The sequence below is a fragment of the Hipposideros armiger genome, unplaced genomic scaffold, assembly GCF_001890085.2.
Source record: "Hipposideros armiger isolate ML-2016 unplaced genomic scaffold, ASM189008v1 scaffold_543, whole genome shotgun sequence".
NCBI classification, from domain to species: Eukaryota; Metazoa; Chordata; class Mammalia; order Chiroptera; family Hipposideridae; genus Hipposideros; species Hipposideros armiger.
The window spans coordinates 781,614-806,780 of NW_017731893.1; the positions used below are offsets into that span (position 1 = coordinate 781,614).

General features: G+C 36.5%; 1 protein-coding gene across 9 annotated transcripts in view; it reads right to left on the reverse strand.

Annotated features, from left to right (window-relative positions):
* Positions 1-2,099: 2,099 nt before the first annotated feature.
* Positions 2,100-25,167, reverse strand: part of IKZF2 (IKAROS family zinc finger 2) — a 151,323-nt gene continuing 128,255 nt past the window's right edge. For 7 of the 9 annotated variants that reach the window (XM_019668914.1, XM_019668911.1, XM_019668915.1 and 4 more), the window contains exons 6-8: positions 24,068-24,205; positions 15,960-16,103; positions 2,100-9,839 (exon numbers count right to left, since the gene is read on the reverse strand). In XM_019668914.1, the coding sequence (XP_019524459.1) occupies positions 9,115-9,839; positions 15,960-16,103; positions 24,068-24,205 (1,007 nt within the window). In that variant the 3' untranslated portion in view covers positions 2,100-9,114. The remainder of the gene's footprint in view (positions 9,840-15,959; positions 16,104-24,067; positions 24,206-25,167) is intronic. The other 2 variants (XM_019668919.1, XM_019668918.1) reach the window with 1 other exon arrangement.

The following is a 25,167-nucleotide window of genomic DNA, read 5'->3' on the forward strand; positions in this document are numbered from 1 at the left end:
ATGAAATTCTGTGAATACTTATTGATGAAGACAAATTCTAATCGCTTTCTCAAATGTGATGATGGGGTTTAAGTTGGCATGGGGGATAAGCGAATAACTAAAACTAAATAAAATGAGGTGGTCATCATAGGAGCCCTTTTACATTCTGGTTATGAAGATACTTGTAACAACAAATTCTCGTGTTAAAGCAAACTTCCTTTGTAAAATTTGAGATTATGACTCGCATAGTGGTAGTATAACACGAAGCAGAACAGACAGCCACAGTTTTACCAATGCGACTGAACAATCTGTATTATTTAATCTTTAATTTAATCTTGGTTTGACAACTAAGGAATGCTGGTTTCTAATATGGTTATTGACTATTACTCGGGCTGCTTGTGTAATTCACTGTGTACTTTGGAGCAAGTTACAACTTTCTTCCCTCAGGTCTTCTAGAAATTCAGGACAGGCTCTGAAACATTGTGTGTGTGTGTGTGTGTGTGTGTGTGTGTGTGTATACAAGGTGTGATAAAAAATACGGTGAATGTTTAAATAAAAAATATTACAATAAAAAACGCATTGCTATTAACCCCCCTCAAAATACTCCCACTCACTTCAGTCTTATCTTATCGTTCTTGCCACTTTCTGAAGCAGTTCTGGAAGTCCTCTTTAGTGAGTGTCTTTACTTTGTCCTCCATCATGACAACACTCCGTGTCACACATCACTTCTGGTATACAGGCAATTTCTGTCAAATGGAAACATTACAGTGTGTCCTCATCCACCTTATTCACTGGATCTGGCACCGTGAGGCTTCTGGCTCTTCCCCAAAGTCGAAATGACCATGAAAGGTTAAGTATTTTGAATCGATTCAGGACATCGAGGCAGCCATGACAGCGCAACTCAAGACACTCATGAAAGAGGACTTCCAGAACTGCTTCAGAAAGTGGCAAGAATGATGGGATAAGTGTGTTCAAAGCGAGGGGGGAGTATTTTGAGGGTCATTAATGGCAATATGTTTTTTACTGTAATAAATTTTTTTAAATATTCACCATATTTAATGATCACACCTTGTATACAGAGGGTGCCAAAAAATGTATACACATTTTTTTAAGGAAAAAACCTGTATTAAAATTGTAATAATATATACCGATGAAAAAGGTGAATGCAAGTCATGTATATACATTTTTTTGGCATCTCCGGTATATCGTAGAAACTGTCTGAAGGGAGATGTCATCCTCAACCAATCATGGAATACTTTGTTCTCCGCTCTGGTGGACTATCTAGTGATCATGGAGAGTACTGAAATCACACGTATCCACATCTCTGGGTCAGGAAGTATGATACTTACACATGGCGGTGATAACTTAAATAAGCCAGATACTATTCAACAGTTTAATCTTCTGTATTTGGAACACGTTTGTGTACAGAATTTTCACCAGAAAGTTTTTATAGCAAACGTTTTATGTCAGAAGTTTATTTTATTGGTAAAATATTAAATAATATACAGAATTAAAAACTGCACTTACACTTCTGAGAAGAAATAAATCTTGGACAAATTATATGCTTGTTCCTGAGATTCCCTAAATTTATTCCAGTAGCTGTGCACTCAGACAGTACAAACCTTTATAATATAATCCTTTTCACAAAGTATTACAAAGTTTCTGCAGCTTTTTAGTTGTACACACATACACACACTCACACATGCAGATACAACACTCATACACATATACACATACACAGTATCCACATACATGCACAGAACATGTATGTGTGTGCATCAAAAACAAAGAAAATACAAGTCCCATCTTTTAGTCTGCAGTGATAAAACTGTTATCAGAGGTTTCCAAATTGGTAGAGAGCAGAGTGAGTTGTCACACAGCTGCAAAGACTGTTTCAGTATTTCCATAGTAGACCTCATTTTCTGAGGTATGGTATTTGAGCCTTAAAAAAAAAACCAAAAAACTACATTACACTGAGCAAACCTGACATACAAGGTCTGGAATTTCAATTTTACATATATATTTATATATAATTCTTCTTTAAACAATAGCTTTTATTTTCCCAAATTATTAGTTTGAAAAAAAATGAGGTTTACTGGTTTGATCTATTTTTTTCCTTTTTCTTTTTTTTTTTTTTTGCTGCTAAAACTCAAAATATCCTAGAAACTGTCAAGCAATTAGTTTTAAAAGTAGTCTAATTACCTTTGGTATTGTTAAAGAAAAAATAATCTAAAATGGCCAAGACACATACTGTACAAATGCAGTAACTGCCTTTAAGAGAAATGCCAAAGAAATGTTATCTTTTAACAAAATATGTATTTACATTACAGCAGTTTTACTATAGGGACACAGGTATAAAAAAGGAAAACCAACATACTACATATAAATATGTATGATACGAAAAATACTTCTTACTTAAATTTGTATGAAAACAGAAGTGCTCCAAATATTTCTTAAAAATTTTCTCCAATAAGTGACAGGTTAAGTGTTTAAAATTGAGCTAAGTGCTTTGTTTTTATTTGAAAGTTCATTGTCAAAAGGAGAAAATCAAAATAAAAAAAAATTAGGTTCTTAATTTAAAACATTATGCAAGGGCCTAAAGAGATAATTCAGTCTTTAAGAATTTCAACTTTAGGACACATTTCTCAGGCAACAGATGACCAATTTCAATGGGAATTTAGGCCTAAATAAAAGTACCATGAGATTAGACCAATGATTTCCACATTCTCTAATCTTTTGACTGTACAGTGTTTTTACTCTTTGCTTGTTGTGTCTTTTAACTAACATACCATGATTTTCAAGGGTTTCTTTTTGTCATTAACTGAAGAACAGGTTAGAAAACAAAACAAACAAAAAATAACCCTAGTTTTTAAGACTTCAATGAAAGTATTGCACTTGTACAGAAAGAAAAGAAAAATATCTTTTAAACTAAGTAGCAGAAGCCATCATTCTGGGATTGCAAATAACACGTGGTCTAAAAGATCCAACTGTTAAGAGCAAATATGGGGCCTGGAGAGCCCCCTCCGAACCTGGAATAATATTATAGTCACGTTAAAGCATTTTCTCCCAAAGGGAAGACAATTAAGACTTTTTGCTTTACATTTTTAACATCTTCCTAAATACTTGCAAAAAAAAAATGTTTACTCTCTCATAATATACACTTTAGGAGGAAAACCAAATCAGAACACAAAATTTAACAAATAAGGCAGGCAAACATACCATCTTATGATTACATAATCTCTGAAATCATATTTTAGGTACCCAATATTTGAAAGTGAAAGTAACATAAGGGTTGTATGCCTTACCATTTTTAATCCAACTACTTTTCTTTTTAATATAAAACTACACTTGAGTATAAAAATATGTCAGCAGATTATATAGCCAACACGCCAAAAATTGAGACTTAAGGGACCCATGATTTGGAAATGAGAGTTAACCTCATCTGCAAACTGGTAGGGGGAAAGAGAGAAGAGAAAGAGAGAGCTCCAGAGACGACGACGAAGGAACACGGCACAGGAGAAATGAGGAGGGGGCGAGTAGACACAATTTGAGACGAGATAACAACGAACTTCGTTACACAGAAGGGGAAGTGACTTGTGTTCAAAATCTGAGTGCTTGACAGTCAATTTTTTTTGTTTATCACAGTTTCAGAAATTGAACTACTTTAAAAAACAAACACAAAAGAAAACAAAAACAAAACCCAGAGTCCTCCTCTTGTTACAGTGTATTCAATTTAAAAAATTCATTTCCAGTAAATTAAATTAGGTAGAATCCTGATAAGTGCATAGTAGGGGATTCAGTGACTTCCACCCATTTGAGAAGCTTTTCTTACTGTGTCACTTGAGGTAATTTGAAGGGCCCAATTAACTGCAAACAGGCTTATCTGTACCTAGATGAAGTTATATGCTATTCTTTGTGGCTTAGCAGAGGGCCTCTAAATTTATATTTTATTCACAATAAAAAGGGCATCTTAGAAAACTGGTCATTCACGTACCATTCTCTGTATGGGCAAAGGTTAATTCACAACAAATTTATACAGAAAATATACAAATGCAATGTTATGGGAGGAAAAACCCATAAACAGAATTAGGAACAAATCTACGAGTGCATGTGAAAAATATCCACAAACTTACAGTACAGCAAGAGAAAACTAAAAAGCTAGAAATAGAATGTTACATAAAAACCTTATGGAAATTCCAAATTTTTAGGTTTCTGCAATAAATGTAAAAATATTGAAGGTGTCATTATTTGGCCTAGCAGCAATACACTATGATAAGAAGAAACACTAGCATATCACAGCTTCTTGGTCATATGACATTTACTTTGTATAACAAACAGCTCTTGATTTTTTTTTTTTAAAAGCTGTCATATCCTAACACATCCATTGCAAGTAATACACAACCATGGTAGGAAACCATTTGAGATTATAATTTGGAGAACACAATGTGATATGACTGTTCAGTTTTGTTTTGTTCAAGGAGAATTACCTGCTTCTTTACATTATTTCTTAAAACATTAACAGATTAGAATACAGAGTTTCTCAGACCAGCACGACACTAGTCATTAGATGAAATTCCACAATACTGTGTTTTACTGACCAAAAATTCCACTAATAAAGCCTTCCATGATACTAGACCTTATTGTTCCTTAAAAACAAAACAAAAACATACCATAATGCAATTCACAGATAAAACGTCCATTTACCTCATGTTTTACCTGCATAATCTTGTAATGGTATTCAGAAATGCTAACTAAAAAGATATTAAAATCTGATTTCAAAATTTCCTTTTACTTTACACAGAGGACCTGGAAGTCTGTATTGGAAATTCCTCTAACAGTTTTGCCCTAAGAACACAAAGATAAATTATATAGGACTCAATTTTAAGTGATTTTTAAAAACACATAATAAAAGTGTTGTAAGGCTCCAACAGCTTACCAACACTCTCTCAATGCATTTTAAAAAGGCACCAATATAAAGAAATTTTCTAAGTATTTAATACATTAAATTCAGGATATTAAGAGACCAGTTACTGTATATTTTAATTATTTTGCAGAAACTGGAGATTTAAAAATATTTCTAAGATAACTTTCATATATACAAACTTCAATTTCACTCCCACTCTTTTTTTTCCTTTGCATTTGGGGAATTTCTGTTTTAGAATAATCTTCATATAGTACCTACTGAAATAATATATAAGATATAACTAAAGATCACACATGTAACATCCCTTTTTGTAAAACGAACAATTTAAAGTTAAAAAAATAGCACAGCCAGTACCTCTTATAATCTAAGTTCTGTCTTGAAACTAAGGGCATACAATTTTTTATTTGTATTTTTGCAGACTTTTCAGTTCTTTTTCTACTTTATGGAATCATTGTAGAGATAGAATGAATTAACATTTGGAAAATAAACCTAATTTTCATCAAATGCCTCCACTGATGTAAATTTTGTCAAGCATTTATATAAAATAATGACTTCATGGTGGGTTCTGTGAGGTGTACAACCGAGACACAAATGCTATAAATAAAAATATCCAGCTCAGTAAAATATTCTTGTTTGTCTCCATTTGTCCACAAATACCAGCTGATAATTTTCTTTTCTGTGTTTTCCTATCCCGAAGTAATCTGTGTTTCTTTCACTTTGGAGGTTATATCAAATCAGCTTCAAATCCCTTCTTTTTTGATTGTTTTGATTTGTTCTGGAAGTGGTCAGTAAAGAAACAAGGTTTAATAGTTGAAAATAGTCCTAAAGACACACTAGTCATTTCTCCGATATTTCTTAATACAATCTGGCAAAAAGTGAACCTACTAAACTGCTCAGGGATTAACAGCAGTTCACCCTCTATGTTCTTGTAACACATCTGATCACTCTAATCACTTCTTTTCGTGAATTTTCTTTAAAAGGATGCATGTGTGTGTACACACTGCTGCTTTCATGTATGTAGGAGAGACTCCTACCTTGTCTAAATCCTGGTCTCGCACTCTCCCATTTTGTCCCTCCAGAAAATTCTCAACGGAATGTTTCAACAACTTGAAATTTCTTCCCATCTGCTTTTTGGTCACTTTCACTCTTTAAAAAGCCAGGTTAGAATGGCTTTTAAAGTGACTGACCGCTATTAGAGAGAGGCCGCACACTTCTCCAACAGGAGCTAGAGATAAAATTCTAGGTAAAATTAGGGCAAAGCAATGTGATGAATTTCTGAATTTTTGCCAGACTGGGAAACACGGAGGCTAACCCATTTCTATGCCCCTCAAATACTTTGTATTGTGAAATCTCACCTAAATAAACTGGGCATATAACTGTTATATAAACTTGATTTATTTGGTGTCTGGCCCTCAAGCTTATTTTTAGGTGCTACCACCTTGCTTATTTCCTTTTGTGAAGAAGAGGCATGCAAATATAGCCATCCAGATTTCCCCAGAAAGTACTGTGTCCACAAAAATTCTTCCGAACCTATGCGTTTCAATTGACCTTGTCCTCACTTGCCCCTGCCACACCCTGAGCCATCTGTGTTTCTTTCTGTTCCTCCTATCATGAGGCGAAGAAATTACAAGTAGACACTTGTAGCAAATACACTCTCACAAATATTAAGTCCCTTCAATAAAACAGGTTCCAAAAAAGATTAAATCAGAAAAGGAGAGTGCCTGAGTGCTATCTTCATGAGGGTATAGACAACTCTTCAGGTCCACCTAAATTCAGTTTCACCCAGGGCAAGTAGGTACACGATTGTTCACACAGTAAACAAAAAGAAAAAAAGAAAGAAAAAAAAACACAGTAAGCAGGAGGAAAGCTCACAGGTAAGGCCAGGAGCAACTCACACACAGCCGAGGTTATGAACCTACTGACTACCATCCAAATGTTTCCTTAAATTTCTGTAAAATACACAATCGCTGACCTTAAATGATCTGCCTACTTCCAAAAGGAAAAATACAATTCCAATTATTTATGAGTGGTTAGGGTGGATGCGTTGGGGGGGTGTCTCAAAGACATGCGTAACCTTTGAATAAATTGTATGTTCATAATGTGCCAACATACCAAAACATGCAGAAAAAAATGACAGTTGATAGTCCATTTAAAACATGTCACATCTCTGTTTTGGTGCTTTCTCTTAGATTTAAAGAAACAATGTGGATATTTTTCTAAAAATAATGACGACAGGGCTGGTAAAAGAGCTGAGTTGTAACCATTTTGGCTTAGTGCTGGCTGTGTTAGTGCTTAGAAGTTGCTTAAATAAGCAGATGGGAAACTAGAAAATGAGGGGAGAGCCAGATTTGCCTATGTGTCCATAGTTCTCTAGTCTTGATAATTTGCACAGGATACAGTATAAAGAAACATAGTTTCAGCATCCTATTTAATTATTATTGTAGAGCAGCTATGCGTCACTGCTTCATAGAATTTCAGCATTCATCAATGGTTATCAGGTCAACCAGTCACACCCAGGGCTGCTCTCCCCAAACACAAGCAGAGAGTTCTGCCTTCAAGTGTGTCCCTCAAAAAGACGCCCATCAATTTCACTTGGCTCCTCCCCTCTAATGCTGTTGGACTGCGAAGAAAAATTAAAGCACCCATAGAAATGAAATTAAAATCTGCACATGAAATACAGTAACAGGTATGGATTACACGAAGAACATTTTCTGTACTAAGGGCTTGAGATTCATTTCTGACAAAGACTTATAAGGAGCTGAACGCTTCTGAGACGGAAAAATGTGCAGGATATTGTCACTTTTGCTTGGGAGTTCGGTTGCATTTTGTGCTCCACAAAGGGTAAAAATAAGCTGAGTTTTCGGTTTTCTCTATAGTCCAATGTATAGGTAACAAAGAAGTCCCCTTTTCTTGCACTAAATGTGGTAAGTGTTATTATTGAAGAAATACTAGAATAAATAGCCCTAGTGCCATAACCTTATGGAGTTCACATTACCACATTTCAGATCAAATTAGCAATTGCTCCGAGGGGATTTCGAAAGAAATAGCCTATAGTAAGATTTTCAAGACATTCCACTGGAAAAGTAAAAGATGGATGGACTATGGACAGAACACTGGGTGGTCACAGCTTGAGAAAAACAGTGAAAAGACAAATACCAGAAAAGAGATTTCTGAGTGGGTTCCCCTACCCCCACTGTTAGCCTAATTATATTTTTCTGCTGATTGGTTAACACTGATTAAATGCTGATAAAGTGACAATCATAAGCATATTTTAGAAACAACTTATACTATGCGACCATCACATTACAATGTTAAAAGAAAACCTCCCAAACAAATTTAGGAAAAGTAGAGGTCCCTTCTGGAATCTACGGACTGCTGCTAAGCCACTCTTAGACCATTTGTTATTCTGAAAACTAGGTGAAAATACTATTCATTAAAGGTGTTCAAAGTAAGGCTGCCAGGGTGTCTATAAAATGCCAGTCATCAAAACTATGGAAAAACAGTGCTTAAGTTTAGAAAAATAAGATCATAGGACCTCAGGTGTATCACAGGTGTCCATAACTACCTGTAGTTTAAAAAGTTTGCTCTATGGTACAGTGTATAACATACTGGATTATAAATTCCATAGGGGAAGTAAACATAGAACCCACAACAACGACCCATCCAAGGAGTTCTCACTGAAAATAACAATGTATGTGTGTTCCGTGATCTCTAGAGGGAAAAAAACAAAAACAAAAAACAACAGTTTAAATTTTGAAACCAATTCTTCTTTGAAGCATTAAATTACTTAGACCATTTTAAACTGTGAAAGTCCTCCCCAGAAAACTCCTGCCTTCAATCAGAATCCTGAACATCGGTGGCAAATCAGAATCTCTTAGGTGAATCGATATGAATCAAGTGATTTTTTTTCCCCAAAGCATGATATACCTTATATCTATGCATGGCAGAAATGAACTGCTCTTAAAATTCCCACAAAATTAACCAGCCAACTTATCAAGAAACAGTATCCCCGGTCCCTTATCTCTTCTGTTTCTTCCTCATTTTAATTAGGCAGAGCAAAGACACTGCGTCCACAAAATAAGAATTAATGACAGTAATAATATTAAAAAAAAAAGATATGTCAACATCTTAGGGAAGGTGGGATTGTAAGTGCAGTATTTCTTCATGTGCAGTTTGTTACTTCATAGGGGTCCCCTTTGGAATGGAAAGGCCTAGTGGAATGTGTGCTCCCCTCGAACGATGTGTGATGAAAACTCATAACGGTCCTGGCTTCTGTAGCCACAGATGTTGCATTCCAGTGGGTCCCGGTAGCCATGGCAACCCATGTGAATGGTGTACATGACATGGTCTAGGAAAAGGACTCGGCAGTGCTCACACTTGAAGGCCCTAATCTGTTCTCCTTCTCCATTGAAGACTTTGTAGATGTCCTTCAGAGAGCCCTTAGGAGCCTTGGTGGCATCCAAAGCCTTGGCATCCTCCTTCATGTAAGCTGGGCTCTGTTTCCTCTTGGGATTTAAGGCAGGGTTTCCTTGGTAGGACTGGTGGTCATCATGGCTGCTTTCTGAGTCAGTAGAATCCAGGCAGCTATTGCTGGGAGAGGCCTCTCTTTCCTGGGGTCGACTCTTTGGTCTGATGAGAGAGATAGGGCCATCCATGTTGTTTTCATGACTATCAGAGGTTTCCCTGCTAATGGGTCTTTCTATCCTATTTGGATGATAGACCTGAGAATAAGCTGAGCTTATAACTGGGGCCACCTCAGCGATTGTGCTTGGCGGGTGCTGCATCAGAGGGTGAAGGGCCTCAGCTCCAAGGTAGGTGATTGCATTGTTGATGGCTTGGTCCATCATATGAGACTGCATCAGCTCAGCCTCCTTCTCATATGTTAAGTTCATATCAAAGTGAATGTCTGGGTAGCTGAATCGCATGAGCTTTTCCCCTGAAAGAGAGAGGGGAAGGAAAGTAAAAAGGGAAAAGAAAATGATACAACAGAATTAATGGTTGAATTAAAAATATAGAAGTACAAAGCTAACTAATCAAATCCATTTCCCATAATATGGTATATCTTATTCTTTGGATCAAGTATTTGGGCTCTTTAATTCTGCTGAGACTCACAAACCTGCAAACTCTAAACCTGCAAAGAGGATTAGTAATAAAAATTTCACAAGCCATTTGCACTTGTTCTGATGCCATCATGAAAATGCATCCAGCCTGAAAGGTATGATTGAGTGCGTTATCTTATTTTCATTAGCTATTAAAATTTCCACTTGTCTAGACATCAGCAACTATAGGAAAAAGAAGAAATACCAGGTGAAAATAAGTCAGAGACTATGCTTGTTGTTGCACATTTTAAACATCAGTGACCAAGACACAAAGATCATAAAAGTGAGAATAATCTGGTTATAACATCTGTCACTTCACTGTTGTGTAGGATTAATTTGGCTGATTTAGCTGCTATATTAAAAACAGTTACAGGGCCAGTATATGTCATTCTGGAGAGCTCAAAAAAGTCACTATTAAAATACTGTTAAAAGTTGTATTGTCTGATAAATTGCATGATATTTGGGGCTATTTAAAAAGAGGAGTTACTTCCAAAAGTACTTATAAACTTGGAAAATATTGTTTTGTTGTTTTGTTTCTCAAAAGGAGTAATTGTTCATTTTTACATCACCCCTTTCTTATTCAGACACGTGTGAAATGGTTCTGGTATGTACACCCATTGTCAGTTTTCTGTGCTCTTTTATCATTGAAGGATAATGTTTGTAGTTTTCCCTTTACTATTTACTTCAACAAATTTAATTTTATTTTAGTATTTTACTTCAACATAATATCTAACATTAACATAAAAGAGTTTGGTGCATAGGACAAGAGAAGTAATTTTACTTTTTCTCCTTCAGATATCACCAACTTTGGACAGAATATTTTATCTTTTTAAATTTCTGCTACTGAAACAATGTAGCCTCCTACTAATTACCTAGTTATTCTGATAGTTATATTCTTACAGATAAATGCTTCATAAAAATATACGTGGTCTTCTTATAAATGTTTAGTATGTTGTTGTCTGACTTGTCTGACTTGTAGTGTGGATAGGAAATATTGATCCACAGAACTGCATTCTGGAAAAGCACTTTCAGGTAGCTAGTATTATCTCAGGATTGAAGAAAGGTTCCCCTAAGTGAGATCAGGGTAATGATCAGAGCAATGAAAATGGAAGGAAAAAAATGAGAAATTATCTCATGGAATCCAATTTAAGATACTGCAATGCCAAAAGTTTAAAAGTTAAGCTACACAAACCTAATCTATATTCTCAAAGAGTTTACAGTTTGGAGGGAGTGACAGCAATTTAGGGATCATTTATAATATGTGGGATATGTGCTACGGGGTCAAATATGAGGAATACATATCTCACACTAGGGGGCTAAAAGACGACTTCTTGAGAGAAGTGGCATCAGCAATACAAATGTGATGGCAAATATTAGCCAAGTAAAGGAATGTGGGGATGGGGCAGCTAGTAAAAAGGCTCAGAGACAACAGGGTATGACTCCTTCCAGACATTACATATACTTCACAATGGCTGAGTGTGAAAACAGATGAGAACGATGGAGTCATAGAATTTCGGGCTCATTCAACAGCTAAGGAATTTGAATTTTATCCTGAGAGCAATAAGCACTCAAAGGATTAAACAGGAATGTGATTTTACCAGATATCTAATTAGCAAGGTGGTCTAGGAAGTTGCTGCTATAGGGGACCAAAGTGGCCTGAGCTAGTATAGTGATGGTGGAAGTGGAGGAAATCCAATGGCATGAAGAGAAATGTAGAAAATGGAGTTGCTAAGACTTGGGGATCATTTAGATATAGAGAATGAGAAAGAGAAAGAAGTTAAGCACGAAGTCCAGGTTTCTGGCCCAGGAAACTTACTGGATGGCAAGGAGATAGAAAAGACGATAAATTCAGTTTGGGGAAAACTATGAGTAAGAGTTATGTCCAGCTGGTACTGAGGTACAGTCTCCAACTCAAGAGAGAGAGGTGTGGGCTTGAGATGTAGAGATGAGGGTCATCAGTTGGTAGAAAGTAACTTCTGAAACCATGGGAATAGATGGTATCACTCATGAATAGGTAAAGTGTGAAGAAGACAAGGTCAACAATAGAAACTGAATGAACAACAAGGTTTGTATGCCTGCCCAGAGACCAGGGCAAGTGGGATGCCTGCATCGGGCCTTTGATCCTGGGCTTTGATCCTCATGGAATGAGGAATGTGCAGGGCCAGGGGAAGTATCTACCTGGAGCTTCCTCCCTGGGCCATATTCTAGCCACCTGGGACCCCAGAATTCCTTGCCCGAATGGCTCTGAGCTTGCACCCGAGGTTAGCACAATCCTCTCCAAAGGGTCCACCCTCCTGAATACCAGTTGTGCTGCTGGTATGCACACCCTTCGGCTCGAGGAATGGCTGACACACTACTATTCACGTGCTATGTGTGGGTACAGATGTGAAAAGAACTTGAATGTGCAGGCTGAGGTGCCTACACGTGTGTGCATGAGGCTCCTTTTGGTACTGGTCAGAACCAAGAGTGTGTCCAAGAGGGGGACTGGCTCTAGGCCAGGGGTCTGTTCTGCCTGTGATGCTAAGGTCTGGTGTGGAACGCCAAGGAATCTGAGAATTCTATCTTCACTTGAATTCACTCTTCTAAGTTAGAAGGATAAAACATAACCTTTTTTTAGCTTGGTTTATATTAAAATATTTGGGCACCTGAATAGAGGCTTCCATTAGTTCTTTTGCCTCCATTTGCATAGCTGTTAGGTGTAAATCCATCAAGAAGACTGAGAAAGAGCAGTCAGAGAGGTGGGAAGATACTCAAGAGAGGTCAATGCCATAGAAACCAAGGAAAGACAGTACTTCAAAAGGAATTCATCAGTTTTTCCTCTGTGTCTCTGAGATTATTTCTGTTTACATTTCTCATTTATTCAGTTTTTTAGACTCATGTCTTGTTAGGGAGACCACTTCATAGACGGTGTAGAGGCCTGACCACCACACTGTATTTCTGAAGCTGATGTTGAATAATATTGTATGTCAACTATAATTATATATACATATAATCACAGGATGTGGAGTAGAGAGTGGGAATGGAGTCAATGGAATTGTAATAGATAAGTATGATATCGGGGGTGGGAGGGCAATGGATGGGGGAGGGGGGATTGTTACTTTGTGAGGGGTGTAAAGGATAACTAGTGCATTGTTCTGTATACACCTGAGACTAATAATAAAAAATAAAAAAAATAAATTAAAAAAAGGAATTCATCAATAGAGGCAAATGCCCTCTAGGAGTTGTGTAAGATAGTCTAGAAAGGGTCCAGTGGATTTGGCACTATGGAAGCTGGTGGTGAACTCAATGAGAATAATTCCAGTGCACCAAAGGGAAGCCAGGCAGGCTGCATAGACTGGGGAACAGGTAGGAAGAAAGGGATTGGGAAAGTAAGTGTAGAGAACTCTTTGTACAACTTCATTTTTGAAGAGAAGGAGAAAGCATAATAGATACCAGCTGGAAGGAGACCCGGGTCTAAGGGAAGGCTTTTGTTTTTTTTGTTTTTCTTTCCATGAGAGTTTATCACATTAAATACTGAAATAACAATGCCAATAGAGGGGAGAGGTTGAAATATATGTGAGGAAGAGGAAAATAATAGTGTAAGGTATTTGGGGAGCTAGGATAGGAGAATTCCAGAGCATAAGAAGAAATTAACCTTAATCAGAAAGATTTGTTTCTCTCATTGAAACAAAGAGAAAAGAAGAATCATTCAGGTGGATGCACATAATCCTATAGGATTAGTGATATTATACTGAAATCATTTTAACTGATTTTATTCCCTGTGAATCTAGATATAATATCATCAAGAGGTGAGATAGCACATTTGCAGAGAGCAGAGAAAGGCTGAAACGGCCACAGTGGTTAAGTAGCAGAGAGGACTATTCAGGGATGGATTAAAGGGAGACTGCTACATAGTAGGGTGGGACAACTGATATTTGAGATCAGCTATTCATTTACCTATCGTGACACCAATCTGTAAGGCTGTAGGATTTTCTCCAAAAGTATTAGCAGCTATGTAGGGATGGAAAAGAGCCTCAGTTGGCTTCACTAGAGAGTGGGGTCTCACCAGGAGACGGTGACAGGACAAGGCAGGGGAGTCCAGAATACTGACGAAAGGGTGGGAAAAGTGGTGAACCATGGAACCTAAGCTGAATAGATAAGAAAAGAGAGAAGGAGACAAATAGATATGCAGAAAGCTCAGCAATCATTGGCCTGCAGTGCTTGCTAGGGTCAAATAACAGTATTTAACTGAGGGATATAGTAAAAAGTAATTTATAGTGACTATGGAATGATGAAGTTTTTCATTTCAAACATAGAAATATTGGGTTGTCGGGAAAGTCAGGACGCATTTTTTGCATTGAAAAACATAGAAAAATATGTCATGACTTTCCCGAGGACCCAACAGTTACTATGTGATTGTTATATATTATTACTAGGACAGAATCCAAATAAAGAAAAAAAAGAGCACCAAATTCCTAATAAAAATCTAATGTCATTACTTCAAAATATAAATTTAAAAAATCTGTTCCTCTTTTCTAAGGAGTGTCATCAAATCAAATTAAGAGAAGCATCTCTAAGTCATAAAAACCATGAAAATGTTACAAAAAGCAGAACTAAATAGATTCAGAAGACAGAAAGAATAGTAATGGATTTCATATTTTCCCAACTACACTAGTATCTCATTGAGATAGAGGCATTTAATGGACAGCCATCAAATTAATCAATTGTAAAAACAGATAAAATGGCATTTAAAAAAAAGTTACTTATAAAAAGGAAGAAAGAAAACAGAAGAGTTAGCAGGACCCATGGCAGGCCTTTGCATCGACTCTCAGGGGCTGTAAACTGATTTGGATAAGCTGCAATCCTGAGGGGGACCCTCAGCCTCCATTCAATGAGCTGTCAATTCATCTCTCTAGTTTCTCTTAAATTTTGGTGATTTGTTAGTTCTTCAATTTTAATTTGAAAGGAAACCTCCTTCTAAGTGTTTATTGGAGTAGTAGAACTTTATTACCCTTTCCTCCCTGAAATAACCAAAGAAACTATTTTCTCCCCATCACCACTCAACCCACATAAGATGTTCCAGAATGATCTCTGTCACCAGGATGGGAGCATCTATTTGAAGATTTTTATTTCTTCTAATTTCTACCTAATATAAAGTCTATAAGAATACATATATCACATTTACAATTAATAATAATTCTTTATATTAAATCTCTATTATTCCTATAGTCTTTTTAAAAATTAGATGCTTTCTGTATCCTCAGAGACATATGGCTTACAGTATGCAGAAAGATGCCAACTCTTGGAGTGTATCAAACAACATCTTAGGGCTTGGAAATGAAAAAGGAAAGTCTAATACATCGTATTTAATCTTTTCAGTTCAAAATCAGAGCTGGATGGAAACAAAGATCAAAATATGAAATACAGATCCAAGTATCTTGAATGTAGATTGCTGCATTATTTTTTTAATGCAGAATTTAAAAAAATTCTCTTCATCCCAAATACTGAAAACATTAACATCATGTAAAGAAAAACAATTTAAAAACCTGGTGCTAATTCAGATTTAAAAACACACTGCAAAACTGGCTAACAGGCTACACTGTTTCCCTTACGTATTATTTTTTAAACAAATGAATATTTTATTTTTACATGCTATTTCCCTTTGTATCATTGCATTTTGAGATACAACTTACTGTTAGTCTTTCTTTTATTTCTCTTTCTTTGGCCCATATACCTAAGAGAGAGAGAGAGAGTGTGCGTGTGTGCGTGTGTGTGTGTGTGTGTGTGTGTGTGTGTGTGTGTGTGTGTGTGTGAGAGAGAGACATAGAGTAACATAAAGTAGAAAAGAATAATGGAGAAAAGAGATTGGCATTTATTCCATGAACTGAAATACACCATATATATTTCTAATACATGGGAGCATGTCTTCGCCCATTAAAATCACCTTTTAAAGAAATAAAAGCATTTGTAATGCTTACCCACAAACTTTTGTGGAGTGGAGCTTTTACGTTTTCCCATATTCCCCGTGAGCTTCTCTATGACAGCAGGTCTCTCAAAAGGCACCAGAGAAATATTGTTGTCCATAATAGGCTCTTGTTCCTTACAATCTTCTATAGGAGGTACTATATGAAACCATACAAAAAACGCAATCTGATGATTTCTTCAACATATTATAGGTACAAAGCTGGATTTGCCATCTCAATATGTGCTATACAAACATAAGCCAGTATGCTTGAATCAAAGCCAGTAGAAAGATAACCTCTATGTTAAAGTACACGGTAACTTTACTCACACACACAGAGGATTTGTTTGTATCTGAGTCTCTCTCAGATCAATGACATAAACTGTTGCCACTATTGGTGGCAAACATGTTCATCTTGTTTCTCATCTTACTCCTCCTGAAAGTGTTTTTAACATTGATCAAAATCAATACTACTTTAGGACTGCACTGTTCTCAAGGCTTTGGGAGTTTAGTTTTGTAAAACAATGTAAGTCAGTCAACGTGTTTTGGAGGAAAACTTCAACAGACACACAGAATAACAGCACAATGTTTAACCAGCGCTTTTTTTGTTTTTCACCCGTGTATTTTCTTGTAGCAGATGTTCTATGTTATGAGCCGAGCGAGCAGGTAGCCCCACTGGCAGAGGCTGAAGCAGCCTTTCTGAAGGAGATCCAGTTCTGAACATGTCTACGCACAGTCAGCTGTGGCAGCTTTAGGATTATCGTTTATTTTTAAAAAGAGCTCTTCAGCAGGAGCACAGAATCCATTTCCAAACTGGCATATCTACTCACTAAACTGCTCTCACTCATGTGACATAAACTCTCCGACGTTGCTCCCTGTTTATCCCATGTATCTGAGTTACGATGGGCTTAAACTACTAGCTCATAGATATTGACGTTAGATATTGATATTTGTAGTGTAGACAAAGGACTTGTAAAAGTTGTCTTTGAATAAAAATACTGTCAAAGAACATTTAACAGAGTGAGGCAGATTGAGATTAACTGGTTAAAACCAACATTCATAGGAAACACCACAACTGATTACTTCTGGATTATTGTTGCTTTCTCCAACTCTACCTGGGCCAGAACTGTTGGGAAACCTAAAGATTTCATATCTCAGGGCATCTTTACTTGTTCAGCATGCAGTGTAAAATGACTTATTCTGCCCCTTTCATTTGCAAAGGGGAGTCCCACTGTGTGAAACACAGTCCGCTCTCATTTATAAGGGCAGACACTAAAAGAACGTGAGCGAGCAAGAGATGAAAATCCAGTACACAATTCAGGTGACCTATTTAATAAGCAATGCGGGTTGCTGGTTTTGAAAAACGGCATCAGAAAAATGTTTTCCTAAATTGGACATATTTAAAGAGATTGACATTCAATCTATGTGTTGGGTTAACCTAATATAGTCTGCTTGATGGGCCAGAAAAATTTAATCTTCAATCTCTGTTTTATAAGAGGTCCTCTGGTTATGAACAGCAAAGCATTCTGCAATTATTGCATGTTTATTTGGAAAAAACATTCCAAGATGAGATTAAGAAAGAAGGAAACACTTAGCACATTTTCTATACTGATATAATTAATGATGTTCTCAAGTGGAAAAGTATGCCCCCCTTATATTACATAAAATATTATGTCCTCTTGAGAAACAACTAAAACTTAAAAAAGAAAAGAAAACAAACTTAAACAGTAAAGCGAAGAAAAGATGACCATAGAATTCAAATAAGGGGGACAGGAGGATGGAGTATCAGTGGTGATGTGGCGGGGAACCATGTAATTAGATACAGGTTATTATCAAAACCTTAACTTTCGTTTTGGGTGGTGGATTCACAGACACTTACTACATTATTAAAAAATAATAACTACAGACCAAATAACTATAGACCAAAGATGAAAATATGTCACAGACCAAGACCCAAAATGAAAAAGGAAAAGAAAAAAAGTTCTAAATTTTGCTAAAAAACAGCAAAACTGGTTAATAGGGTTTGCCCCAAAATTGAATATACTAATTAGTTTTGAAATGAGTAGTCTAAAACTTGGCAGTTTTGCTCTAAGTCTCACCTTGAATTTTCATATTTGCACACACTTAACACTCAGAACGAAACCTGGGTGTGGGAACTGTCCCACACCACATCCACCTCAATTCAGATGATTTGTCCCAAGTTCAATGAAGTGCATGTGAACTGAAAACAATGACTTCGGCAGGGGTCTGGTCTAAATTCTACTTTACAACGGTCCTTTACATATCAAATATTAGTCTTGTTTCTACCATATTGACAATGATAATAATAACAACAACAATAGCTGTTGTATGTGATGTGTTAAGTTCCGTTGGAAGGCTTTGCATTTAATAATTCATTTAACGCTTTCCACAACCTCCTGAGAGAGGTACAATTACCATCTCCATTTTACAGATGGGGAAACAAAGACCTAGAGATGTTAAGCAATTTCCTCAGGGTTTACATCTAGTTAGTAAGGAATATATGAGTTGAACTTAGGAAGTCTGGCTCCAGAGACTGGGCTCTTAATCACTATACTAATATTCTTTGTAGACATAATTTAAATATTGACTTTTTATAAACAAGTTTGACATATTTTTAGCTCGGCCACTGGGAACATATCTGATACATTTTCTCAATTACATAACGAATCTGAATTTTTTTGCTTTCATGGATCTGGGAGCAACTCATCAAAATGTTTGTGGATATATATTGCCTGAAACACAAAATAAGTTCTCCAATTAACTCAATAATGCATCAATCACATAGTGAGACATCCCTCTAGGCTAAGAAAGTATCAATATGCTAACTTCACTTGTCAGAGCAAACTTCATAACCAAATACCTTCCTTGATGTTATTTTTGAAATTATAACCAGGATAAAAATAGATTTATGCTTGAATTATTTCATTATCTCATTACATTAATAACTCATACAGAACCTTAAAAGTATTCCCAACATATTGTACTGAACAATCCACTCAAATTTCAAATTCCAAGAAGACACAGTCCGAGGGACCTAGATTAGGTCACATATCCATCCCCTGGCCAGAAGGGGGCAGGGCACCAAGACTGACAGTCCCGCCATGATTTCATGCAATGGGAGACAGTTTTCTAAAGGGAAATGAAAGTCTCGTTATCAAAAGAAGAAGAAAGGTATATAGGGCAGGTGAAAACAGATGCCTTCTATACTGTCATAGATTTTCTCTGTGTTGCTGAATCTATAAGAAACGTTTCAGTTACCTTAGCTATTTTCTTGAGAACATTGGATAGTGCTGAAACTTGCTTTGGCGTCTGTGAAATCACTCTTTCCATTTCCAAGCCCTCGGCTCTTACTAATCTTCATGGCTCTTTTTTTTCTTCCTGATGTATTCTTGGCCTTCTAGATGTCTCACGCTATACTTACCCATGTAACCTTATAAAGCCTATTACTTCAGGCTACTACCTACATAATAATGCTTCCCACATCTTTATTTTCTACCCATACCTCTCTCAAGAGCTTGAGATATACTCATATAGATTCAACTTTTTCTTAGTTTCACTTGGCTGTCTCTCACAGGTACCTAAAAGATACTGTGTTCAAAAACAAATCTCCATTTACCTCTCCAACTTTCCCCTATTTTCCTGATTTCCATCTCAGGGAATGACACTACTGTCTAACTGGTCATCCATGCTATTATAATAGATAATTTTGGCAAATCCTAGACTTCTTCCTTTTACCCAGTCTCCTGTCCCTCCTCCTTCCTACCATCTTTCTTGATACACCTACAAGGAGATACCAAGTGTTTTAGATTTTACATCTATAGTTGCTCTGAATTACCTAACTCTTCTGCATATTGCATGCTACTAAGCCCAACTCAACCAATCAGTAGATTGTTGCAATGGTCTATTTGTCTGTATCTCAGCTCTGCTGATCTTTCTCCCACATTTCTAATAATAAAATGTTAATATAATAATTGTTTTTAGGATAAATTACAAATTCTTTGCTTAACACAATAGGCCCTTGAGGCCCTGTCCACAGCCTATATCTCTAGCTTTATAACCTTCCAATTTCTTCTTACATTTACAAACTGGGCTCTGATTGTGCATAGCTGCTTGTAGGTCCTCATCCCACCATGTTCTTTTAGACTTGTATTTCTTTACACATGCTGTTGTCTCTACATGAAACACCCATCTCCACTTATTTAGGTGGCTATCTTGACTTTCAAAACTCCACTCAAACATAACTTTCCTTAGAAATTCCTCTTGGAAACACAGCGTGATTTAGATATCTGTCCTCTGTGTCCCCATAACGCCTATCACACAGTATTCTAAATGTTGGTTTACTGGTCAACTTCTTCCAATAGTTGGTAAATGACCTTAGGGTAGAGGTTGCATTTTATTTGACTGTGAATCTTTCATACCTTTTTTGATGTGAGACAAATATTATATTCAATGGATGCTTACTAAAGGACTAATGAAGGGCATGTCACCCAACGGAAATAAGGTTTAACCTACTAAAAAGTCTGTAGGTTTCCAATTATGTCTCCATGCTTTTGCCATAAAGAAATTCCTTTTGCCAAATAATTCAAACCATAAACCTAAACATATACATTCTTTCTTTAAAGTTGGCTACCTTTATGGTTAATACTTTTGTTTTTGTCTTCAGGCAAGAGGGAAAAGTTAATTATGTACTTTGATTTTTAAAGCTTTTTCTTCAAGCTGAAAAGACTTGAACAATAGGCATAAAATAACTTTCAAATAAGACAATCTGCCATAAAACCCAATTCATTAGTATCTTTATTATCTCCAAACCTATGTCATTATTTTTCCATTTCCACCAAACTGAAGAATGTTTTATTCTACCTGATAAACATGTCTTCCTGTTTCACCCTCTTCTCTTCTGTTACTGCCTGTTCATCATTTTCTTGGCATTCTCACTTCCAGTCTCTCCCAGCATGCCAGTCAGGCATCTACCCTATAGTCTGCATTGGTGACATATTTCTTTAGGAGACACAAAGTTGATCACCCCAATGAAATTCAAACATTAGATAAGCATAAAAGTCTCTATCGTTGCATCACAACCTATTATTTCAATCTCATTTCCTACCACTCCTTTAACTGCAACTACGTTCAACTTCCAGGAACCTGTTAATATTCTTTGCTACCTCTAAGTTTTAGCCTGCAGCTAACTTTTCTGCCTGGAATGTACATTCTCTGTGAATCTGTCTGATGTATGCAATTTTTTCTCATCCTCATGCACGGATCAAACACTGCACGTAAGAAGCTTTCCTTGTCTTTTCCAGACAGAGTTAGGTCACCTCTGCATCTGTGCGTCTGGAGAAGCATATATATGCCATCATTAGAGCATGTGCTTCATTTCATTTTTTAAGTAGGTATTTCCTACCAGACTATAAATGTAAGAAAGACATTGTGTCCATTTATCTTTACATCCCCAGAATGTTCCATAGAATGTGCCACATAGCAAGCCCTTGATGCATGTTTCCTGAATTAAGTGCAAATGCTACTTTGACTTCAGACACTTTCTCATTAGAAGAGCCAACATAGGGAAGAACATGTTTTGGGAGAGAGAGGCTAGGAAATATAACTACGTCAAATATGAAAATAAAGGAATAGTAATTAATTTCAGGGAGCTAATGGCAATCTCAACGATGGTAACCCCCATACCCACCCCAAGAAGAAAAGACAAAAATATAGATAAGATGTAAGAAGATAGTAAGAGATAGTAAGAGAGGGAAGGGGATAAAAATGATTTCAACGTGGCTCTGTTTAAAAGGAGACACAAACCAAGCTATGTACACAAGATAATGTTGATGAGGAACACTAGTAGCATTTTACTCATATTTTTCTCTCTTATGGCATTTATCAATTCCTATCTCATGCAATCAATTCTCCACTAAGTAGGTTAACAAAGGGAAAAGAAGATGAAGGACAATCTCAAATTATTATTATAATACACCTAGAAAAAGTACAGCATGAAATGGCATTAATATAGACTTCATTGGTTAAAACGATATCCAATATTGACTACTTGGGTCTATAGATGATATCGAAACCGCCGCTCCCCCGCCTCCTCGGCTCAGTGCCCTGCTCTCTCCGTTCCCTTTCCCCACTCTCTCTCCTCTATTTCAGCTTCAGAGCCACCCACCTGTAACGGGCCTTTCCCTGCCAAGGGCAAAGCGATCTGGGAAATGAGGTTGATGCTGAGACTGCAGTTGTTTAGAAGTCTTTTTCTTCCCCCAAAAACACACTTGTTTAAACTGTCAGCACTTATTCTATATTAGGTTAAACTGCCAACAGCAAGTTAAGTGTTGACTGTAATTATTTATACACACCTTATCTCCCTGTAACAATATAAAGTCTTTTAGAGAGACTCATTCAGATGTGCGTGCAACACAGAGTCTCATACATAACTATGAATGGGAAAATGAATTAATAGAATAATCCAATCAAATGTCGAAAGTGCAATAAAAGAGCATTATATAGAAAAGTGGCAGTGCCATAAGGTGTCTTTGGAAACTCTGGCATGCCCCCAAGCCTGTAGCAGCTACCCTGCCTCAGACCACCTCTAAAGGCGGATACACAGAAATGGTGTGCTTAGTAGGCAAAGAAAACCTCGAATGCCTAAGTTAATGCTGGCAAGCATCGTAAATTTAAAGGGGATGGAACATTTACAATTTCTTAATATTTAATGCCTGGAAACGTAACAGCAAAAGGAAGTACTTCCTGGGTGTTTATTGCACATCCAATTACATTTAATTCTCATACCAAGCCTATGAGTAACACACTCAGACGCCACATATCCAGACCAGCTTTGCTGGACTCCTAGGCCCACCATTTTAACCCCTATGGTCTGGGACCCTCACAAGCCCAGATAATGCAAGCTTGTAATATCAAATTTACTAAGACTTAAAACAGACAGGTTTTTAAAAATTATAGTTAATAATGATAACAATATAAAAAGAAATGAACTCACAACAATGAACAGAATTAAATCTGATTCTTTATGTTATATAAACTATCCTCAATACAAAGAAATGCTTCAATTATTAAGGATAACAAAGCATTTTATTTAAAAAATACTTTTCAACAACATATAATCACTAGCTGTTCAATAAACACAGTTTCACAATGTGCACTATATAAAACAATCAGAAACCCAACAAATAATCCTTGAGCTATGTATAAATCACTAAATAGGTATTTATCATTTAAAAGTGACTCTAGTGTTCCCCAATTATACTATTTAATATTGGTCAAATATGTTTTATATAAAAGATATAAATGTACCAATAAGTGAAGATTTTTGTATGAACGTCTATGGATAATAAAATTGTTCAGCATAAAAATATAATTAGTAGAACAAGACAGATCCAAATCTAAAGAATTGAAATTAATTACTTTCCTTTGTAAGACTGATTTACTACTATTAATTTTTCAGTAATACAGCATTATTAACTGATAAACCTGAGGGACTGCCCTCCTATCTGCTACTGTGCATTGTGGAGACTAGAATGTTTTGGCTTGGGGTTTGATTTCTGTGGAGGAAAGTGGTGCTTAATTTTGGTCTAGATTGTTCTCCACACTTGTTGAAAGCAAAATCAGTAGTTTCCAAAATAAATCACAGGACAGTTTGGAGAAACTTCCAATTAGATCACTGATCACTTACCTAAGAGGAATGAAAATACACAAGTAACCAATTACATCTTTTAGGGAAACCTACTGACTTATAGGAACCATCTCTAACTATTTGGTGCAACCAATGAAAGAGGAGAGTAAATAGTACCTTCCTTTGGTGTATTCAAGGTCAGCTGCCATTATTATGTTAATACAGACTCCAGTTCTGAGAAATAATGTGGGAGTATCACAAAACCTCAATATAGCTGGTTTGTAAACTGTCCCAAAGCTCAACTTGTTTTCAAATGCTTAAGAAGGTAATTCCATGCAGGGTGAATGTGATCTAAAATTCTTTTAAACAAAGTAAGATTTTCTTCTTAAAATGAAAGGCAGCGAGAACTATTTAACCCATGAAAAACTGCAGAAGAGGTGGAGAGGGGAACGGAAGTGGGGAGCGCCATGTCTACCCACCATGATGACTCATGACCTGCCCGGCAGCCTCCATGCTGACATTCTGGAGATAGTTGTGGCAGCGCTCCTTGTGCTCCTCCAGTGAACTGCGCTGCTTGTAGCTTCGTCCACAGTAGTTGCACTTGTGAGGTTTACCCACTATGAAGAGAATTCACAATTAGTGTGTTGTCAGTTTCATCCAAAGCAAAATTAACAGCTAACTTCTGATAGTCTGAAGAAAGCAGGTCTATGTTTTTCAAAATTAAATCTCTTCCTCCTCCACACTTGGATTTAGATCATAAATCTCTACCAGGACTAAAATATAGACAGAAGATAAAGCAGATCATACCTTTGGTGATAGGGGAAATACTGAATCAAATTCATGCTCTGACTGTATCCTAAATGATCAATCTTCAAATTATCTGACTCTCAGCGCTAACACTGACTCTAACAGTTCTCTCAGCTTTGACTCAGTCAAAAGACAAATCGGGAGTGTCCCAGATACATGATGAGAATTATTTTTTATTTACTTGGGGTGGGGTGGGGTGGTAAGGACAGAGAACCTTACTGAAGAAAACCAAAATGCAACAACTCAAAATGTCATTTTTTTAATGAAAAGATTATTCATGAGTACCAAGAAGACTAAAACGAATGCAAATGATGAGAAAAACATACAGATAAAAGCAGAGTTTCTTTTTTCTTTCCACCTTGGTAATAACTATTCACACATCAAAACTTTGAGACAGATCAGTGTATTCTCCCACATCAGCACTGTTCTTATATTACTAAGAATTAACCTACTAGGTGCTTTGAGTCAGGACTACTAACAGTAACCACTGAAGGCCCAACATATTCAGTTATACAATAATAGCAATATTTTCCAATACATTTCACATTCAGGAAATAAATTATTTCCTAATAGCCAAAGAACCATATCTCAGTATACCTGGTAAAATATGGTGACACTCACATTAAAAAAAAAATTACAAAATTGATTAAGAAGTGAAAAAACACATTTATGGAAAGAGGCATGTTTCAATGTGTGTTAACTACTATATTCACAAGGATATCCCAAAACACTTTGATTCTTGGTTTTGAAGACTAACGAGAAAAGCACACAC